Raw genomic sequence first — 20,082 nt, 5'->3', positions numbered from 1 at the left:
TATCAAATGGAGCTTCGCAGATTGGCCGATGCAACTTCGACTCTGCGACATGCGTCGAGTTGCATTGGCCAAAGCCTGCATGTCGATGTCCAGCCAATATTGACTCCGCGCATGCACACAGCTGCCGAATCGGCCATTTCTCTCCAGACTGTCAGATGTGCGAGGTTGTGATCATGCAACATTCGCCGGCAGTCTCGGAGGTTTTGATTTATGGCCGTCAGGCACACAAGGCGAGTTGTGATGTGCGAGCCGGCTTAATAGGTGAAACACCTAGTCTAGACCAAAATATATTTATATTGTTTTTACACGAATGCCAATGTTTTTGGTATCTCATCGTGGATGGAAAACAAAGCTCTGACAAACAAACAAATGAGGCCATGCTTGGGTGAAATTTTTACTGTTTTATCAGAAGTAGTGATGCATGGATAATATTCAGTCTCATGATGTGCGACTTTGTACAATGTGAACTTTTTTCACATTTAATCTGATAGCAATGTTTTAGACATGCATGAGCCTGGCCGTAAATCATTCGTACACCATCATCTCTGCTCATGTCATTGTCAAAAAATTGTTTCCATTCAGCCAATGTAATTTGAACACTTTGAAGACAGGAGCAAATCAGAGCATACTTCCTGATGAGGATTTCGTTTTTCCTGACTCAAATGACCTAATTGATCAAAATGAGACATGAAATGTAATTGACAAGACTCACATTTGCGTTTTTGCAGACAAAACGCGTTAATTTTCCAACAAATGATTCTGCACATGCATTTGTATACTGGCAGAAGTATACAACCATTGTACAATTTTTATGCGGCCATATGGTATATTAGACTGAACTAGGCTTTAATGCAGTCCAATCTACACTATAATTTGAAGAATATATTTGGATGTTTGTACTGTCTTTCGGTTTTTCTTTATACAAATCCACATGGACAGTTGGATCTCGACAAAATTTGGGCAGTAGACGGAGGCCGACGAGCGGGAGTGTGTGGTCGGGGTCTCGAATTTTAGATTTACTCGTTGCACCCCGGACACAGTTTTTGCGGAAAAGGCCGCCGCGTACAGGGCCTTGAAACGCGGAAGTTAGTGCTGCAACCCCCATTTTTTATTGAAAATGTCGGTAGAATGTGTACATTTAAAAAATATTGGCGTTTATTTCAGCTCGATCAGAGGTCAAATGGCAAAGTTAGATGCAAATAATTGTGTTATTCAAATCGCTTATCGGCAGGGAGCCAACCGAGCCGGCGCAACGCAGTGTTGCTACATTAGATCGGAATGCTTCACTCACGGACAATTGCATGTAGCGGCATCAAGAGTGAGAAATAGTAAAAATCTATATTTATATTTTAACACCAAATGGAAAAGCCACAAAATATTGTATATCGAAAAGCCCTGGAATGATAGATTGGATATTTATATTACAGGCGGACCTCGACTTACGAACGTTCGACTTTCGCACAATTCGCTATTTCGCACATTTCAAAAAAAACGTTTTTTTGAAACGTCGCGCTGACCGTGAGGTTAGGGTTAAGATATCCCTTTCTCGCTCGCTCACAAGTAAGTGAATTTCTTGCGTCACTTGCATCCTACTCGCACCCGTCACTTTGCTTGTGAGCTAGCTACGATAAGTTTAGTCTTGCGCAGGAGCGCGTGCGGGCGTGTCATGTTGTGCGTTTTGCTGATTTTCTACATTTTAAATATTTCACCCTAAAAATTTATAAACATGAGTGAGAAACGGAAAAACTGCAGTGTTGATACGAACAAAAAGAAATCAAGGACTTATAAACATCACATGACGTTCTGATTGCGGTGAATCTTTTGCTTCAATCGGACGTTCGTATGATACAAACAGGTCTACTACGATATGTTCAATTTTGAAAAATAAAATTAAGGAATACGTTCAAAATTGTGGAAATATGTTGTTTCCAAAAGACACGGCATAGTTATGGATGAAATGGAAAAATTTTTGTCATCATGGATCGACGACCAACATCAAAAAGATGTCCCTCTGAATATTTCAATTATTCAAGCGAAGGCTCTTAGTTTGTACAAAGATTGGAAGGCTAGAAAAAAAAGATTCTAACACGATTTTTCAAGCAAGTAACGGTTGGTTTATATTAAATTCACTGGAGAATCGGCTGATGCGGACAAAGATGCTGCAAAAGAATTTATTTCCTCATTATCCAAAATTATTGAAGACGGAGAATATTCCTCTAGCCAAATATTTAATGTAGATGACACAGGTTTATTTTGGAAAAAATGCCTAGTCGTACATTCTTATCTAAGGAAAAATCAGTTGCCCCTGGGCATAAACCTTCTTAAAACCGATTGACATTGCTTCTTGGTGGAAACTTGGCTGGTGATTTAAAATTGATGCCAATGTTAATTTATCAACCAGAAAATCCCAGAGCATTGAAAGGGGAGGATAAAGAATTGCTTCCAGTAATCAAATAAAAAAGCCTGGGTTTACTGCGTTAATATTAAAAGATTGGCCCACTTTACATTTCGTGCCAGCAGTTAAGCAATATTGTAAAGTTAATAATTTACCATTTAAAATAAGAAAAAGAAGAGTGGTACTCTTGATAACTTTTTAAGGGAAACACCCGCAAACCCCACTTAAACGTGTCTCTTAAACATGTTATATTTACTTGATAAATAAATATTTCAGAATAGGTACACACAATTTAATTTTTTTTTACTTCCCTCTACTTTCGAACATTCAACATTCGCACACCTTTTAAGGAACCAATTATGTGCGAAAGTCGAGGTCCTCCTGTATACAGAAAAGCCTTAAAATAATAAATTGAATATGTACTACTTTTTAAGATATTTAAATGCAATAAATGTACAAAAATAAAGTACTAAGTATATTATGTTAAAAATCTGTAATATTACTTTTACTTTTTTAAATTCAATCCTTTGCACTCTACATATTAAATTTAGAATTTTTATTTTCAAATATTACACCATTCCACTCCCGGGCAGCGCCGGGTGATACTGCTAGTATTCCTATAAAAATAACAAATTAAATTTGGTTTCATAAAAATGAAGCACAACATTCATGGACACGCTTTTATTACAAAAAATGTACATATTGTATAACATTCTGATATAAATTGTGTTTTAATAACAAAGCAGTACCATGTCCACTTATAATAATACAAAGATTATCCTTTTGAGACTTTCACAGTTCTTTCCGATGCACACATAAGACAGTTCTTTACCACAATAATTAATTTAATTAAAATATTAATCCCTGGTGTAATCAAATGAATAGTCGAAGTAAGATTGATCAAATGTGTGCACCCTTGTGAAACCGTCCTCTCCGCCAGACGCGTAACTCTTGCCATCGGGGTGGAATGCCAAACTGTTGATCGGTCCGAAATGTCCCTTCACTCTGCCAAATTCCTCTTCAAACACCAAATGGAAGAATCTTGAATCAAACTTTCCGTGTCTCGTAGATGTAGTGGTTACCTCCATAGCATCCTGTCCTCCTCCTAACACGACATGATCTAGAATTGGACTAATAGCGGCTGAGTTGACGGGCCTTTCAGTTTGATATTCTTTCAATAATTCAAGAGAGCTCGAATCAAAGAGCTTGGCGGAATGATCTTTACTGCCTGTCACAAACATCGTATTATCTCGTGACATTTGCATATCGTTAATACTTCCTTGGTGTTCTTTGATAGTTTGAACTTTTTTGCCAGTCCTCAAATCCCACTGACCAATTTCACCATTTTCGTGGCCGGTAATGAGCACTTCGTCGAGAGAGCCCCAGAGAATCGACGAAACTTTCGAATCGTTCACTTCCCATTTTAGAATCGGTGACTGACTCTGTGTGGACTCGTCAACGTTGCGCGTGTCGATGATGAATACCTCGCACGGCTTTTTCATGGCTTTGTCGGTGGAATACGCGGCCTGGTTGGCGCTGTAACTGAACGCGCAAGTACGCACTGAGGAGTTTGTTGCGATCATGCCGATTTCTTTGCCAGTTTCGCAATCCCACAGCCTACAGGAGCTGTCACCGGCTCCGGTTATCACGATTGTGGAATGCCAGTTGACATCGATGCACCATACGACACCGCTGTGGCCATTGAAGGTTCCTAACCGCTCGCCGTTCAATGACCACCATACATTGGGCTGTGAATCCTTAGCGGCTGAAAACAACAAATCGCCTTCACGATTATACTTTATCTGGGTTATAGCACGCTCGTGCCCCTGTAACATTAACGGCTTCATAGCTCAAATTAATATTACTTTAATCACTAAAAAACGTGGCGCACGCCAAAAGTATGTAAATCGTGAATCGTAATGTCACCATAGACAATAAAAGAGCAAAATGCTGTCAGTATTCAACCATAGATAAAGTTATTGTTTTTGGTAAATAAGTAAAATTGTTGGTTTAAATACCTATAGTTAATTAATTAGGAATTTAAAGAAATTAATAATTCACATCCCTTCAATTTAAAGACATCGTTTTTACTCATTAATTATATTCTTCATTAACATCAAAATAGTGATAAATAATATAATTCCTAGAGAGCTGATCCACTTTTGAGTAAGTCTGTGGTTTTCTAACGTGCCCCACTTTCTCACTCTCACATGAAATTGAAAAACAACGGAATTTGAGTCACAGAAGAATATTTAGTTACCCATTTTCTTGATCATACCCTTGTGTCTGAAGATCGTGACCACCTTGAAATCCAGCCATCTCCAGAGGGACCAAGACTCTTCACCAGTCTCGGTCTGTATTTCTTTCAGAGTGAAGGCTGCCTCTAATAAGCTGTTTTACTCGTTCGTCCTAGCGTGCCAACGCTCTTCCTCTGCTTCGTCTTCTCTAGAGGCTATTCAAAACCACCAGTCTCTCCAAATAATCTGGTACCTATGCACCGAATAATATCTCCATAATACTACAAAATGCTAAAGTATATAAGTAATTGATAAATTGGTTTATCCTGTGTTCTGTCTAAGACAGGGGGGGGAAACTGCGGCCCGCGGGCCGCATGTGGCCCGTCGTGTATTTTTTTGCGGCCCGATATCATTAATTGTACTTTTGATAACGAATAACTTTTTTATATATTTTTAAAAAAATATTGACAATAGATTAAAATTTGTTTAGCAATACTACGCGATCCATTTTCAATAGATATTGATAGTGTACCGACAGAGCTATAACTTGAGATTATTGATCTGCAGTGTGAGACTGATTTAAGAGAATTGCATCGCCGTGAAGAAATCTCCAAATTTTACAATGCCCTTAATTCAAAAAAAATTGACCAACGTAAAGATTATGCAAGAAAAATGTTCGTTATTTTTGGATCAACCTATATATTATGTGAACAAACATTTTGGATCATGAACCTCAATAAAAATTCTTTACGATCAAATATCTCCGATGCCCATTTACAAGCAGTTTTGAGAATATCAACTACAAAATTAACACCTGAATTTAAAAAAATGTTTAAAAATGTACAACAATTTCATTTTTCTCATTAATTTCTTTGTAATGTTTATTTTTCGTGATAATAAATAGTGTATATCTAAAAATGGTATTTTACTTGCGGCCCGCCGCTCATTTTGAATTCTTGAATTTGGCCCTCCATCCAAAAAGTTTGCCTCCCCCTGGTCTAAGAAATAAGTACCTACCTACGAAACATTTTGGCGCCAACGCTACATTTCAACGGCATCAATGTTACTTTCCGCTCCCACGGGGTCCATGCAGTGTTGCCAACCGTACTATAATTATAGTATTTGTACTATAATTTTGGTCCGCGTACTATGTACGATATAAAATAGGTATAGTACGCCCAAAATACTATAATTTTGAAAATCGTACTATAATTTTATATAAAAGTACTATAATTCTGCATTTGCCATTTCGCAATCGAGTGGTCTTCGAAAATTTGGAAATCTGCGGCCCGCGGCGAAATATTTTTCCCAAAAAAAACAAGCCGACCATGAAAATTTGGGAACGTGCGGCCCGCGGCGAAATATTTTTCCTAAAAAAAACAAGCCGACCATGAAAATTTGGGAACGTGCGCGGCCCGCGGCGAAATATTTTTCCTAAAAAAAACAAGCCGACTATGAAAAATCGGGAAAATTTTCATTTTCAACAGATGACAACGCGTACTATATTTTATCTCCAAATACTATAATTTTGGAGGCTCTGTACTATAATTCCTCTTTCAAAATATGGCAGCACTGGGTCCATGACTCGACACCGCACATAAAGGCGAAGAACACTACCTACTACATAATTTTTCCATATTCCGGTATATTTTCGATGAATTTTTAACTGTCCATATATCTTGCAAGGACAGGTTGGTTGGACGGTCTTTAATCCATTTATTTACAAATTATTTAAAACAACTATTATATTATATTTTATAAACTATTGACTCGTCACGTTGTGGGTAGGTACCTATATAAAAATAGAGTACCTACCTAATGATTACAATAATAATAATTATTATAGCGTTGTTAAATAACTTTATGATTTCATTGGTATCGAATCGACATTTTAAACATTATTACTTACATATGAGGCGTCTAATAAAAAAAAGTACAAGACGTTTGGTCTCACATAATAATAATTATTATGAGACGCTTCATAGGTATTGTAAAATAAAATTGATACCTACCTAGGTACATAGTTTGGTAAAAAGTATGCAAATGGTCACTAGTATAATTTTAGCAATGAAATATGAATTTCCATTTACCAATGATTTTATTAAAATGTAAACACCAAATATCCGATTTGTGTATTGTTGTCTCTATCGAAAGCTACGCGAGAGAAAGAAACAGATGGCGTTTGCCCTACCTATGTACGTTTAGTCGAGCGGAGATTTGCGAAGTTTAACGGAAGTAGTCGAAGTATTTCAATGTCCCGTTTCTTTCGTCCTTGTTTGGTGCGGGATTAAAAAGTGTTGTGGTTACGGATATTAATGCTTTACTGTGATTATTGTGAAGAAAACTCATCAAAGGTAAACTTTCCAGAAATTATTAATTTTATATGCTCACAACTTAAAAATTAACAACGATTCTATTCCCATTGATGAAATCTAAAATGGCGTCGGTTTGTGAAAAATCCACGATGTAAATAATGGGTTTCAAACTACTTTCTTAAATTACCTGAAAATGTGATGTAGGATTAGAATTTTACTGTTTAACAACCAGGCCTTTGTGTCTTATCGTTTATAATATTAGTGAATATACTAGTGGAGTGATAAATGATACAAAAATACGAGGATGATCTTTGCTGTAAAAATAATGTTCTTCTAGTCTAGTTGTTTATGTGTACGCTTGTGTGTAGGCACTCTATGCATGTATAAGCGGTCGTAGTATAGAGATCGGGCGAAAGTATGCTTTATTCTGTATTCTTGTGGTATCAAAATGGTCTGCCCACTATTCCTTACACACACTTGCTAGCTTTCGCCCGTAATACGATCCACTTTCATATTTTAATAAAAATCCTCCCAAAAATTACGTTTAGTAATTCGTATAGTGTCAATACAACCTTAAAATCTTGGAATTCCATTGATATTTTCCTGAATTGAAATAAATGTTGGTGAATAGCTAAATTGAAAACGGTCTTTTGACAGTATACACATCGGCGACCTTGTCTATGCCCGATCTACTTTTTCGATCCTTGCATTTTGAAGGAATTCATTTAATTTCTTTCACTAGTTACATTTTCGCAGGATTTTGCCTTCTAGAGATAGTGTTCCGCAATATGTAATAGGTAGTAATAATGTAATCGCGTTCGTTGAATTTTATCTGGTTGCTCAATTCATGAAACACCTATTATTAAAATCATACCAAATTACAGTTCGCATTACTTATCTGTATCTGATAAAAAATTACCTCATCGCGTATTTTTATTTACCTACCTATTATATTTTTTTACCTACATTAATGTAGGCATAGTCGATAATACGGACAGTAATATAAAACGAATTCGAGTTTAAACCAAAGATGTTAATGATATCTTGTATTGGGAAATCTATAAATAAAATCTATTCCCTGATTTTGGATCTCATATTCCACATTCTGTGCACGTTTTAAACAACGTGATTCAATCCGATCCATTTTTTTTCGATTTATTTTTCTATCGGCGACAAATTTTCGTATAGGTAATGATAGTAAAAACAATGATCAAAAATTAACACGCCAAACAATATTTATTCATCATTACGATAATGAATCTTTGTCTTGTATTATTTATAGTTGTCAAATAGTTTTGTTTTCGTAATTTTATTAACATAACTAGGTATCTATCTACCTACCTATGTATTTATTTTCCCGATTGTCTTGATTTTATTTTTTGTACGTAGGTACGTATACTCAAACCTACCTGTGATAAAACATTTTGCTGCTACCACGTCCGTATTTGAAATTTTATACATGGTGCCGCCTTCCTCTGTCTTTTATGAGGTAGGAACTATTCTATTTTGTTTACGAACTGCTTATTTTACTTCAATAATTAAACATTCCACACTGACAAATAATGCTTTAAGGCAGTTTTTCGTATTATTTAATAATATCAAATGTCTCATAATTTTGCATAGGTAATTAAAATACTATGTAATGTGGTAGGTACCTACGTATAGGAGGTTTTTTGACAATGTTAGCGAATATTAATGTATAAATTTGATATTTCATTTGTCTAAATAAATTCAATACTATTTGATTGAACTGTATTCTTTGTGATTTGTGTCGTTGCAGATTCAAATTCGTAGATTTTAAGTCATATCTTGCAGTTTGTGTAGGTATTGCAAAAAACTGCAAGACAAAGATTTTATGCCGGCAATTTGAACGGATTTGAATATTGTTGGACATGTTTTTTTTTTTATTCAAAATGTCTCGCAAAAAACGGCGCCGGCCAGGTTTTGGTACCCTACATTTACGCAATTACGTAATGTTTATATTGTGGCTTTTTACCGGAGCATTTAATTACACAATTGAACCGGTGACTTAGATTCGGTTTAAATTCGGCGTCGGCCGTCCATACCACAATCACGACGCCATATTGGACGAGTTCAAAGCATAGGATACTTCGCAGTCGGGTGGTGGGAGGGGGGGGGGGGGGTCGTGTGGGTGGGAAAGGCAAAACCAAAGGCACACTACACTACGTCGAAATGGAACGTTTCGTAGGATGTACGCCTCGAGCGATTTTATTGTTGCTCGATACGCAACCATAGTTTCTCTAATGTTAACCTGTTTGCCGCTATCCTGTTTTTTTTATTCACACGAACGAAACGCCTATATGCCAACGAGTTTGGCTGAAGTAAACCCTATGGAATTTTAGTGTTAAACACAAGATGTCGTTTCCGGATCTTTTTTAGTGTGTTGTATTAAGGCTTAATTACACCGGCAGGCTTGCAGACCCAACCTGATCCAACGATCGTGAGTGATTCAGCTACCAACTAGATCGTGTTGACGTTTGATTTGATTGGTTAACAATAAAAAGATCTGTTGGTCATCTAGGCGGCAACACTAAACAGTCTTCTCTCATTATGTTGTTGGTACCTACTTAAATACCAATTGGAGATCACATATAGACAAGTAGCGAATAATTGCTGATTGTATTAACTGAGATATAATTTTTATTTTGTATTGTAATTGTCGATTAAAATAATGAACAAAATCAGCCACCCTTAATTTCATTATGTAAACGTCAATTTTGTGTTATGTCGAGCACAAGATAAGACACGCACGTGCGGTCAATTTTGGAAGCTCAAGGTTAATTCGGATATTTTCGTACGTTCTCGGTAATCTTCGATACGATCGTGCCCAAAAATGTGAATTGTTCTAATTCGCTCCCGACTCCAGGGACGACTCAAGTGTGACTTCACGGTCGAGGGCGTAATTTGAGCTTATAAGCTACTACCGCTAGATCTGCACCTAGGTACAGGTTTGTGGGTGGATGGCGCACGACTCCGTGCTTGGGCTTGGTAGGGACGACAGGAATGCATCCACCAACGGAAAGTAAACTAACACTAAATCACTTGACTCCCCAGCAATGTTCCCTCTAAGGTGTGCGCGCGCACACCCACCAAAATTTGTCCGCACACATGTTTTCATCCCTCGCACAGTTTTCGCACAAAAATATTGTAAAATAAAGTTTCCTTTGCCAGATTTTAGTTTTGCTCGAATGCACGAAACCGTCACACATCACAAACCTGTACCACATAACACATATACCTTAAAAATATCAGTTTTAAAGAAAAATTGTATGTGTGTCTGTGGGGGGTGTAAATTTACCGCACCGGGTGACACCAACCCTAGTTACGCCACTGCTCGGATGCGTTGATGATCCGCACACACAATAAAAAATTAGAGGGAACGTTGCTCCCCAGGTCTTCGACTTTTAGTTTTTGACTGGCCACATTCCGTTGGCGGACATGGACGATGATTTTGGTAATATCTTCAGTCTGTCGCTGCCCTAAACAGAAATGGAGTGCTGAGATCAAACAAGACTTGAGATTCTTAACCCTTCTGGCAGGGAATCGCGTACAGGATTTTTTCTCTTGAGTAATAAGATGGATATGTTGATATCCCAAAGTATACCAACTTTCTTCATTGTGCCTCTCTTTTTTTTTGTATTTTTCATCATCGCCATGAGCACGAGGTAAATTTGTCCATCCATTTAACCGTACGGAGTAGCTCTGTCAGCTTGGTCCAAAAGAATCCCACATTTGACGAATCTCAGTATGAGTATTTCACAAATATGTCATTTGAAATGGAATAGCTACACCGAGCTGTCCAACCATCAGTTGAGTTGAGTCAATCGGCTATTTCATCAATATGTGAAATATTATTCAGCCTCGAAGATGTTTTTCTCATATAGGTATGGCCTACCGAAGTAACTCGTGTAAGTAAGTGAGATATCCCGAGTTCTAGGCTAGCTCAGAACTGTGTCGAACTCAGGATTCACAAAAATTAATTAAATAAAAGTCCTTGTTTTTTTGGTAAGCACGTGGCTTTGTATTTTTCTATGATTATTTTTTTTTTTACAAGAAAGAAACTTATGTTAAACAGTGACATAGATATTTATTATTATCGTTTCTATAGTTCCTTAATTAACTATATCACTTATATTATAGTTATTAATGGCCGACATTAGTTTTATTTTTGGCGTCCACGTCCGTTCGTGATTACGTATTTTTTTCGACTGCCTTTAAATAAAAAAAAAAACTCTCACGTGACAAGTTAGTGAGTGATACAGTCGCTACAAAAGACTTACATGCTAACTCTCTTTCACGCTTACATCTCTTACATCCATCTCTTTTAAACTCAAAAAGCAAAATCTTACATAAAATTACAAACTATTCCTTTTTATCCAGATAGCCAAGCTATACGTCATAAGCCTTTCATATTCTGTTAATTGACTATGTGACCAAGCTGCACGCTTAGGCCTACAAAACTTTATTCCGCTCCCCATTGAAGACGGGAAGACCAGGAGTATGTCATAAGGTATTGGTAAACTCTTCCTGGGATGCTCCCAGCACAACTTTGCGACGCGTTTCTCGGTTTGTTTCGCCACAGTATACGTCCGAACGGCCAATGACTAATTGATTACAAGAACCATCAATTCCGCTTCCCACTATTATGAAGTATGGTTTAATTTTAATATCTGTATACGAAAGGAAAAGGGCGATTCCGCCTGAGTCTCAAACATTGAAAATTAATTAAATATTGCCATAATGCATAATTATTGAGGAAAAGCAGGACACATCTGAATTACTAAATTTCATACAGAAGCTTATGAGTTACATACCTATTCGTTTCCTTGAAAAATAATGATTATAGGCTTATCTCCCTTTTCAGTAGTCACAAAAAAAAATTTGTCTTCTTTCTTTAGATTTCGTTACTATATTCGCCCAATAACGTTTACATGCCTTGGATTGAGTTAAGTATATCTATTAATATACTTTACAGTATTTATCGTTGTGCAGTAAAACAAAATGTTCCTTATTTAGTAAAACAATCGGCGCCAAATTTAAAAAATGCTCAGCTCTATTTTATTGTATCCCAAAGTCGTCGTACTCGAGTATCATATTATTTTGTCTATGGTGGAAACGGGTCTCTGGGAATTCGCCGGCGCGCATGCGGGGCAGTTAAAAGGTTAACATTGTCAAGATTATAATATACTATAACTGCCTTCATTGTATCTATTGCACGGTCGCTTCTTTTACCATACAATACTTACTTTTTATGCAAAGAAAGCTCGCCGCCCTGCATCGCTGATCCCAACGGGGTATCAGAACCATATTCCAGTTTTTACAATGGCGTTCCCACTATGTATTATAGTCGAGAGTTGTTGGTCCACTTTTGGAAAATGACGCTTGAAGAGATGCGATAAATAAACAAGTCATGGTGTGTAGATCGTGTGCTTTTCTCAAATGCTATAATAACAATGCATGTTACATTTCCCTCATAATCAGTAATTTGTAATTAGGTCGATACCAGTAGCGAAGACTCCATACTAGGCGATTATTTAAAGCCTAACTTACTTCCCAGAGGCCTTGGTGGGTTGATGATGATAATGGAGTTGTAAAAAGATAGGGTATATAATAACACCGATTTTGATAAATATAGCAATTCATTATGACCAAGCGGAGTAAAATTAGGTTGGGATAACCTTCATCCAGCAGTGGATTGATCCTGGTTGATGATAATGATGACTATATCCATCGGTTACTTAATAAAGCGAGTATTAATTAAATATAATCAGGATTACGAATATTTCACATATTTGAATATATTTCAAGGCGTCATAAACCACTTCACTGCGTGCCAGAAACAATAATAATTATTAACCCAAAATAATAACAATCCACACTTAAACAGTGATCGATGTTATTACAATTTACTTTATATAAACTTCTGAATCTTTCTTAATTTTCCAAAGTGCAGTGGTATTTTCATACAAATATTACATTTATTATAATATTATACCAATAATTTCTTACTATTCATAGCTGTCGCTAGTTTCTTGCGTTGCAATTTACGTACGGATTAAATGTCAAATCGATTCGCAATGTGTTAAGCAATTATTAATTCTCGTTTTGGCGTGGCCAATTCAAGTCGTGGCGAACGTTGAATTATCGTTTAGCACTGAGTTTTCGCCGCTGGCGGACGATTACTATTTTACCAAGCAATGGAATACACCTAACCCGAAATTTGACAGTTGAAACAGGCGACATATCAAAAAAGGGATGCCTGCATCCGGCAATTGACTGATCGTACGAATACATGATTTATGACGTCATAGCTTGTACAAGTAGGTACATACTGATTCAAATTTTCAACTACAGTTTTTACGGATGTGTATTGCATCAATCATTTGACAGCTTGGGTGTCGGAATTAATACTAATTTAGGTAGGTGTACTCTCTTATCACAATAGGGATAGGGATCCCGTACATTGGCAGATGTAGTATTTTCTAATAGTCAACTGGAAAGCTGCGGCCTTTTATCTGACCTTTTTTTTACCTTCGCTCAATCGCCAAAACTTTAACAAGTGTACATATCTGGAAAATGAATGTAATTCTACCATTACACCGTACCTATCTCATTTTTAGGAGCATCCAGGAGACAAGACGCCATCATTGTGGTATCGCTTTTTGCAATGAAGGTTGAGCTTCTACGATTAGTCGTGGCGTTCAGGTGATTTCGGAAACAGAGGATCTTTCGGCCAACACCGGTCGATTTTATCACTGTTGAATAAAGATACATTATAGTGCGGGTAGGGGAGACAGACTGACTTAAATATTTTTTTCGTGACTCGCTCATCAGATAGGGTAGACTGATCTCATTCCGTGATACTAAGGCTTCTTAGGGTTTTTCAATAAGAAAAATGTAGTTTTTTTAAACATCTTTGGTACCCAACATTTATGATGTTATGAAAATATATTATTGACATAAATAAGAATTAAGTTTCAAAATTTGAAACAAAATTCAGTTATTGAGATGTGAAAATTGTGGCAAATGTAGAGCTTACTCTGTGATGGTATGGCCCTAATTGCGTGATGGGAAATTTGTCGAGTTTTAACAAAAAACATGGAAACATTAAAATAATTTCAATAAAACAATATTAAAATATGTTGAAACTCTTAACGAAGAAAATTATGTTAAATAATATGTATTATAGTTTTTGATGGCTGAAATGAAAAAAAAAAATATTTTTATTACAAATTTTCATGAAAAACTCGCTATTTTCGATTTTTTTTAAATAGTGACTGACAATGTTTTTTTTCCGACCATGTCCGATCCTAATATGATCATATGGGCCTCCACAGAGGAGAGGTTTGTATTAACAGATTTTGTTTTTTACGAGAAATGGATGTCAGCCACTTGCTCAACCTATTAAGTCCATACCCTGACTCATACGCAAATTGAAAAACAATATGTGTACTTGCCAGACCCAGGATTCGAACCTGAGACCCACGGCGTGATAGTCCAACGCTTAAGCCGCGCACTATTTATCGCGGATATTAACAGCCTACCTCCACCCTTCGCTGCTGGTATCTTGTGTATAATAATCAATACTTTTTTGCTACCCGATAAGTAGAGGGAAAGATGTTAAAAAATACTACATTATCTACAAAACATTTGAATGCAACTGTTGCTGAAAACATTTACACCATAAATAATTTTCGTTATAAGTTACTTACCAACCGACTACGATGATAAATGAACAGTCGCTATCTTATCTGTTCAAATATTCAAAGCGTCGCGTTTACTTATTTTTCACTAAAATAAACACAATATCTAATCACAGCTTACCTAGGTATAAAAAAAGTATGTTCACCTCTATCAAGATACTCTTCTTGGAATAAAACCGTTTGCCTGACATACTGGCACAGGCGAGACTGATAAGACGCGGCGGGCTCCGTTCAGTTTCTCCGCAATTTTGCGAGCCGGTTGACAAATAAACATTATCCAGGTAACACAAAAATAATGAAAAATGGGTTGCCTTCTGGGTGGGGTGAGGCTGCAAGATTAATTTAATTTTCGACCGGAAGTTAAAGTTTAAGAATATTAATACTATATCATAGTATTATGCATTGGAGTTTGTCACGTGAACGGAATGCGTATTTAAGTACATATTATTTGAGAAGAATCAGGCGGGATTTCTTGTGTTTTATGGTCAGTCGTAAATCAAAACTGGCTTCAAAGTTTTCGTCCACGGCGGCTGGCTTTCGCGTATCTATCTTATTAATCTGTTCTGTGATTATATCGGAAATATTTATACATATTCATATAATCGGCGATGACATTGTTTTGTTACATAATGAAGGCCATGATATTTAAAATTGTATTTTTTCGTTTTTTTCGTTGTCCAACTTTTTCGGACTATTGCTCCGAGTGTATACTTTGGTATATTTCATCAGCACCCCGAGATTGTTAGCCAAAATTATTATACAAGCAGTATGTATCTATAACCACTTTAAAACACACCCTTGACACATACTGGTAAAAATTCATTCGAGTGCGATGTTGGTTCTTATTCAAGCAAAAGGTTTGAGTAGGTATTTACGCGATGTTTTGTTCTTTTCACGAACGAACGTCGCATGATTCTCGATGACCCCAGAACCTAGAATGATTCATACAGGTTAAAGGTGAACGGATAGTTTCCTATTATTTACCCTATTTTGAGCAGCATAGTGCCCCACCGTCTTTCAATACCTTCACACCTACAATATTATTTATATCGTATATCGAGACGTATTCCAAATCGGCGACAGCGGTAACTTCGACGATGTCCATCGGATGCGATGAGGGAGTGGAACTGAAGACAGTAGCACTCGGGAAAAGTCTCGTCGTGAATCCAGAGCTGGTGCGTTTTTACCAAGATATTTTGTCCTACCTAATGTCGGGCCTAGAGTTGGGTATTTCCCGAGAAAATCTCAAGATTCGGGATTTCCCGAAATGTTAAAAATTTCAATTCTCGAGATTCGGGATGGAGAATCTAGAAAAAAATCTTGAGAATTCCCGTCGGGAAATTCCCGAAACCCAACTCTAGTCGGGCCACATTTCGGTTCCTCGACGTTCTCAAAGCCATAATAGGTAGGTACTTATTCAAATCGCAGCTCTACTCATCAGTTCATTTCTGGACTCTCTCTACCAACCTTCACGTTACGTTGTCCAACAAATATCAAAACCTTGTTTATGGTCCTCAAGGTTCACTACCCCTAGTTTATGTAACACGCTTCTATCATATTTTTTTTTCTGGACACCTCCCAAGTAGATAGCATAACGCCGCGCACTTTTTGCGTGAAGTATGTACCTACCCATTAGAATAGTTGGCCACCTCGAAGAGAAGTGAAGCTTAATTCATTTTTGTGAATTTATTAGTAACCGTAGCATATTTTCTCGAAAATACTGTTCATCATCAGCTACTTTGCCAACTAACCTATTTTCTCGTGTCGAGCCTTCCCCAAAATCATTCCAATACGATACAACTTATTAATTATTATTGTATGGGTAGATGAAGCCAGACTTTTTCGACGTGTCGCTCCAGAAGTTGACGTAGGCAACGCCATTTTCCTCGTCTTGTAGGATCTCGTCGAAATTGCAGCTTACTGGGCAAGCCTTGCATGAAAATAGGTGCTCCATGCTTTGCATTTCACCGCACTCGCAGGTTTGGTTATCGGATAACACCCATTTCACCATGTTGTCATTTCACCATGTTGTCTTGGGTGCGCCCTACCATGGTTCTTAGGAAGCCAGGCTATATTATGAATGTGGAAATGGCTAATAAGATTAATTAAAATAACTGCAAGTATTTTCGAATTGCATATCACATTCTTGCAAACTTCACAATTGCTAAAGCATCCGCATCTGTGAAAAACCTCAAGTATCTCAATATAATTTTAGATTCATCCCGACAGACTTTTCTATCAATTATTAAATTTGCAGCTGTGACAATATAAACACTGAAGCCTTCATTTGACATGAATAGTTTAATTAATTGCGAATTGTTTTATATTACTACATACATTGGCCATTTGAAACACGAACCATTGTCGGCTTATAATGTAGGTAGGTACATAATTTAACTGTGTCTGAAAGAAGTCTTAATCTATCCACTGCTGGATGGAGGCTTGTCCAAGCTGATTCCACTCTCAGTCTTGTTCTCAGTTAACACAATCTATTTCGTCGGCCTCTTGAGTCTTCCTTTTGAACGTTTTCTACCTCTTGGGAACCACTGTATGATTGTATATTTTGTATCAGTTGACAATGTTCCATTGAAGCAGATGAATCCGGTACTGATTATTATTAAACAAGTACCTATGTACTACAATATTATATTGTTTTATTGTCGTTTAAGTAAATAAAAGACACGCATACTAGTTATTATTGAGGCGTTCGAAGTCGAACAGGCACAGGTGAGGCGAGGTCGGGAAGAGGCAGCGCCTGAATTTGCGCGCTTTAAAACGGAATTATGGGTCAAGGTCGCCGTAATAATATTTCGTAGGGGAGCGAAGTCGTGTGCACCCCCTTCCCAAATTGGGTCACGATCACGCGCTCCCACCCGTCCATCGTCCTAGATGGCGTGCCCCGTTTTCGACTAGCTCCCCGGACAAAATTCCAACAAACGCCGACGGATTGTTATCAGACCGTCACATACGATTTCGGCTTTAAAATGGGCTGGTTTATTTGCGTATTGTTAAAGGAAACAAGCTATTTTTTAAAACTTAACTAACACAAAAGCCTTGCTTTAAGTTCGTCAGTTTAGAGAGGATTCGATAAAAAAATCGATGAAATTAATAAGAATACCCTGTGCAGCTGCATCCCATGTTCTATTTTTTTCCTGTGTTGTACCCATGGCCCCCACATCCTGAAGCGGGCCCCCTACCTATCGCCAAGGTTAAAGGCAGTGTGATGTTCTACAATAGTGTTCCCCAAATGGTATTCCGTGTATTTAAGCGATTTTCTTTATTTCTAAATAGATTCCCTTGAATTATTGAGTTTTTGGCACTCGGTATCATATTATGAAACACTTTGAACCCCTCTTGTGGTAGCCAAGCAACATTCGACTCTTCGATATTGGAATAGCCATTTTTATTATTCAGGAAACACTACAATTTATAATATAATATGATAGTAGACAAGAATTATCATGTAGTTATAGGTATCAATCATCATATTGCCTCCAAGCTGGAGCCCTGTCAGTCCCCCCCCCCTTTGTGGGGGCCATGGTTGTACCACACCTATTATACACCCCCTGTCGAAAAGTCATTACCACAGTTTGGAATCCAGTTATCCCGCTCAATTTCTTGATCCCGTAATTCTGGAATTGAAAATGTTGTAATCCCGAGATTAGTTTGTATACGATTTTTGAGAAAATACACGTTTTTGGCCAAGCAAATTAGTGTTCTATAAATATTAAAATCTCTGTAAAATTCCAGTAATCTCCTAGCTTTCCTTGAGATTGTGGGATTGGAAACATGTTTGTTTACAATACCTCAAAGTAAACAAATGTGCACAGCTACATTGGTTTTTTCCTAATCCCGGAATTGAAGAATATGTCCGGTTAATTATATTAATTTTCGGTCCTAAGCTGAGCATATGGGCCTCCAGGATTAAGGTTATATTAACAGCCTTTTAATGACGAATGGTTGTTCGCAATTCTCCCACACAATAATCGGATCTTTGGTCTCTGGATCAAACACATTCACAACATGTATTTTTTTGCCATAAACAGCGAATCCGCTCCACGGGTAAGAGAGAGATAACTACCTACCATACATCGATAATAACGTTATCTCTTCGAAATAATTTTAGCAAAAATCAACAAAATACGTGTTTTTATATTACTTACGTTATTTAATTACCATGTAATGATATATGGATATAATAGGTATAATAAATGGTGATAGTTTTCATTTCTTTTACATGAAAAACTACAGTCCTCGAGCCTGCATAACTTTTTATTTCTCTTTATCGACGTATTGTAAAATTAGCAATAATGGTTCAAGAAATAATCAAAGTCTGGAAAAAACTTTTTCATTTATAATACATGACAATATTTGTATGTATTCAGTACACATTTCGTATGGTATTGCGAGTTTCACTGATTTTTAGCTACTGAGATAATGTGGCGTTGATTTTTCAATAATTTTAACCATTTCCGTTGGTATCCATGAATGTTCGTTAAATTATTATGCTCACATGCGTTTATTATTTTATTAAAACCGCAAATGAACCGTGTGGAAATTATAATGCAGTCGTGTATAAAGACAACCAAAGAGTTTGCACTAATAAAGAGTGAGTCCAACCAGTTACAACATTTATACAGCAATTTCAATTATTGAAATACGTTTTTTAGTGTGGATGAATTGGTACCCATAACCATTGAATATTTGAAAATAAAGTGTATGTAGCAGGATGATGTTGACGCTCTTGCTTTTTTGTTACTTAAGCTTCAATTACATTGAGCTTCTTTACGAGCTGTTTGTTGGCGAATTTATAATCTGCCTGTAAAGTCGCCCAGTGTAATCATCGAACATGTTAGCTTTTGTTAGCTAACAAACAGCTCGTAAAGAAGCTCAATGTAATTGACGCTTTAGGTACGTTTCGTTATTTGCGTTAAACCTTCTTTCAGGCTTGTAACACTTATGAAAGGCTTTTCTGTTTCGATGCGCTCCATTGCAAATAATAAGGGCGCCATCTTCACTGAATAAGGCTTTTATTCAATATCTCTGTTGCGCCCCGTATGCACGTGGCCGCAAAGAAACAGAAGAGTAATACGCTAGAGCTAGAGGAAGCATTTGTCCAACAGTAGATGGACCCCGGTTGATGATAATATTGTTTGTGAACAAAATCAACTATTTTTGAACATTTATTCCAATAAAAGAACAAGTTGCACGATCACATTAGTCAGGGCGTGACACGAAAATGTAAACTTCGCCAATGCCCATACTTCGAATGCAATAGTATGGTAAATTGTTTGTACAACATGATAAATCTTGCATATTTCAATACATAGTAATAATTTGAACGAAATATGCAATCGAAAATCTTCATTTATTGCGAATATTGCATTCGAAGATAATCAATAACTAACACT

General features: G+C 36.9%; 2 protein-coding genes across 2 annotated transcripts in view; one reads left to right on the top strand and one right to left on the bottom strand.

Moving 5' to 3' along the window:
* Positions 1-3,061: 3,061 nt before the first annotated feature.
* eIF3i (eukaryotic translation initiation factor 3 subunit i) lies at positions 3,062-4,357 on the bottom strand. The gene has a single exon (XM_085950041.1). It carries the CDS (start codon positions 4,240-4,242, stop codon positions 3,253-3,255), a length of 990 nt encoding a protein of 329 aa, XP_085806167.1. The 5' UTR covers positions 4,243-4,357; the 3' UTR covers positions 3,062-3,252.
* A 2,496-nt stretch (positions 4,358-6,853) lies between these two features.
* gw (trinucleotide repeat containing adaptor protein gawky) overlaps positions 6,854-20,082 on the top strand; it is a 56,501-nt gene continuing 43,272 nt past the window's right edge. The window contains exon 1 of the mRNA XM_085949437.1: positions 6,854-6,986. The gene's annotated coding sequence lies outside the window, so the exon portion shown is untranslated. The remainder of the gene's footprint in view (positions 6,987-20,082) is intronic.

Source organism: Rhyacophila brunnea, unplaced genomic scaffold (assembly GCF_057557595.1).
Source record: "Rhyacophila brunnea isolate RB1 unplaced genomic scaffold, BYU_Rbru_1.0 scaffold_22, whole genome shotgun sequence".
Lineage (NCBI taxonomy): Eukaryota > Metazoa > Arthropoda > Insecta > Trichoptera > Rhyacophilidae > Rhyacophila > Rhyacophila brunnea.
This window is presented reverse-complemented; position numbering and strand designations above follow the sequence as displayed.

Excerpts from the sequence above, each read along its gene's own strand:
- eIF3i (XM_085950041.1), bottom strand. The coding sequence starts at position 4,242 with ATGAAGCCGTTAATGTTACAGGGGCACGAGCGTGCTATAACCCAGATA.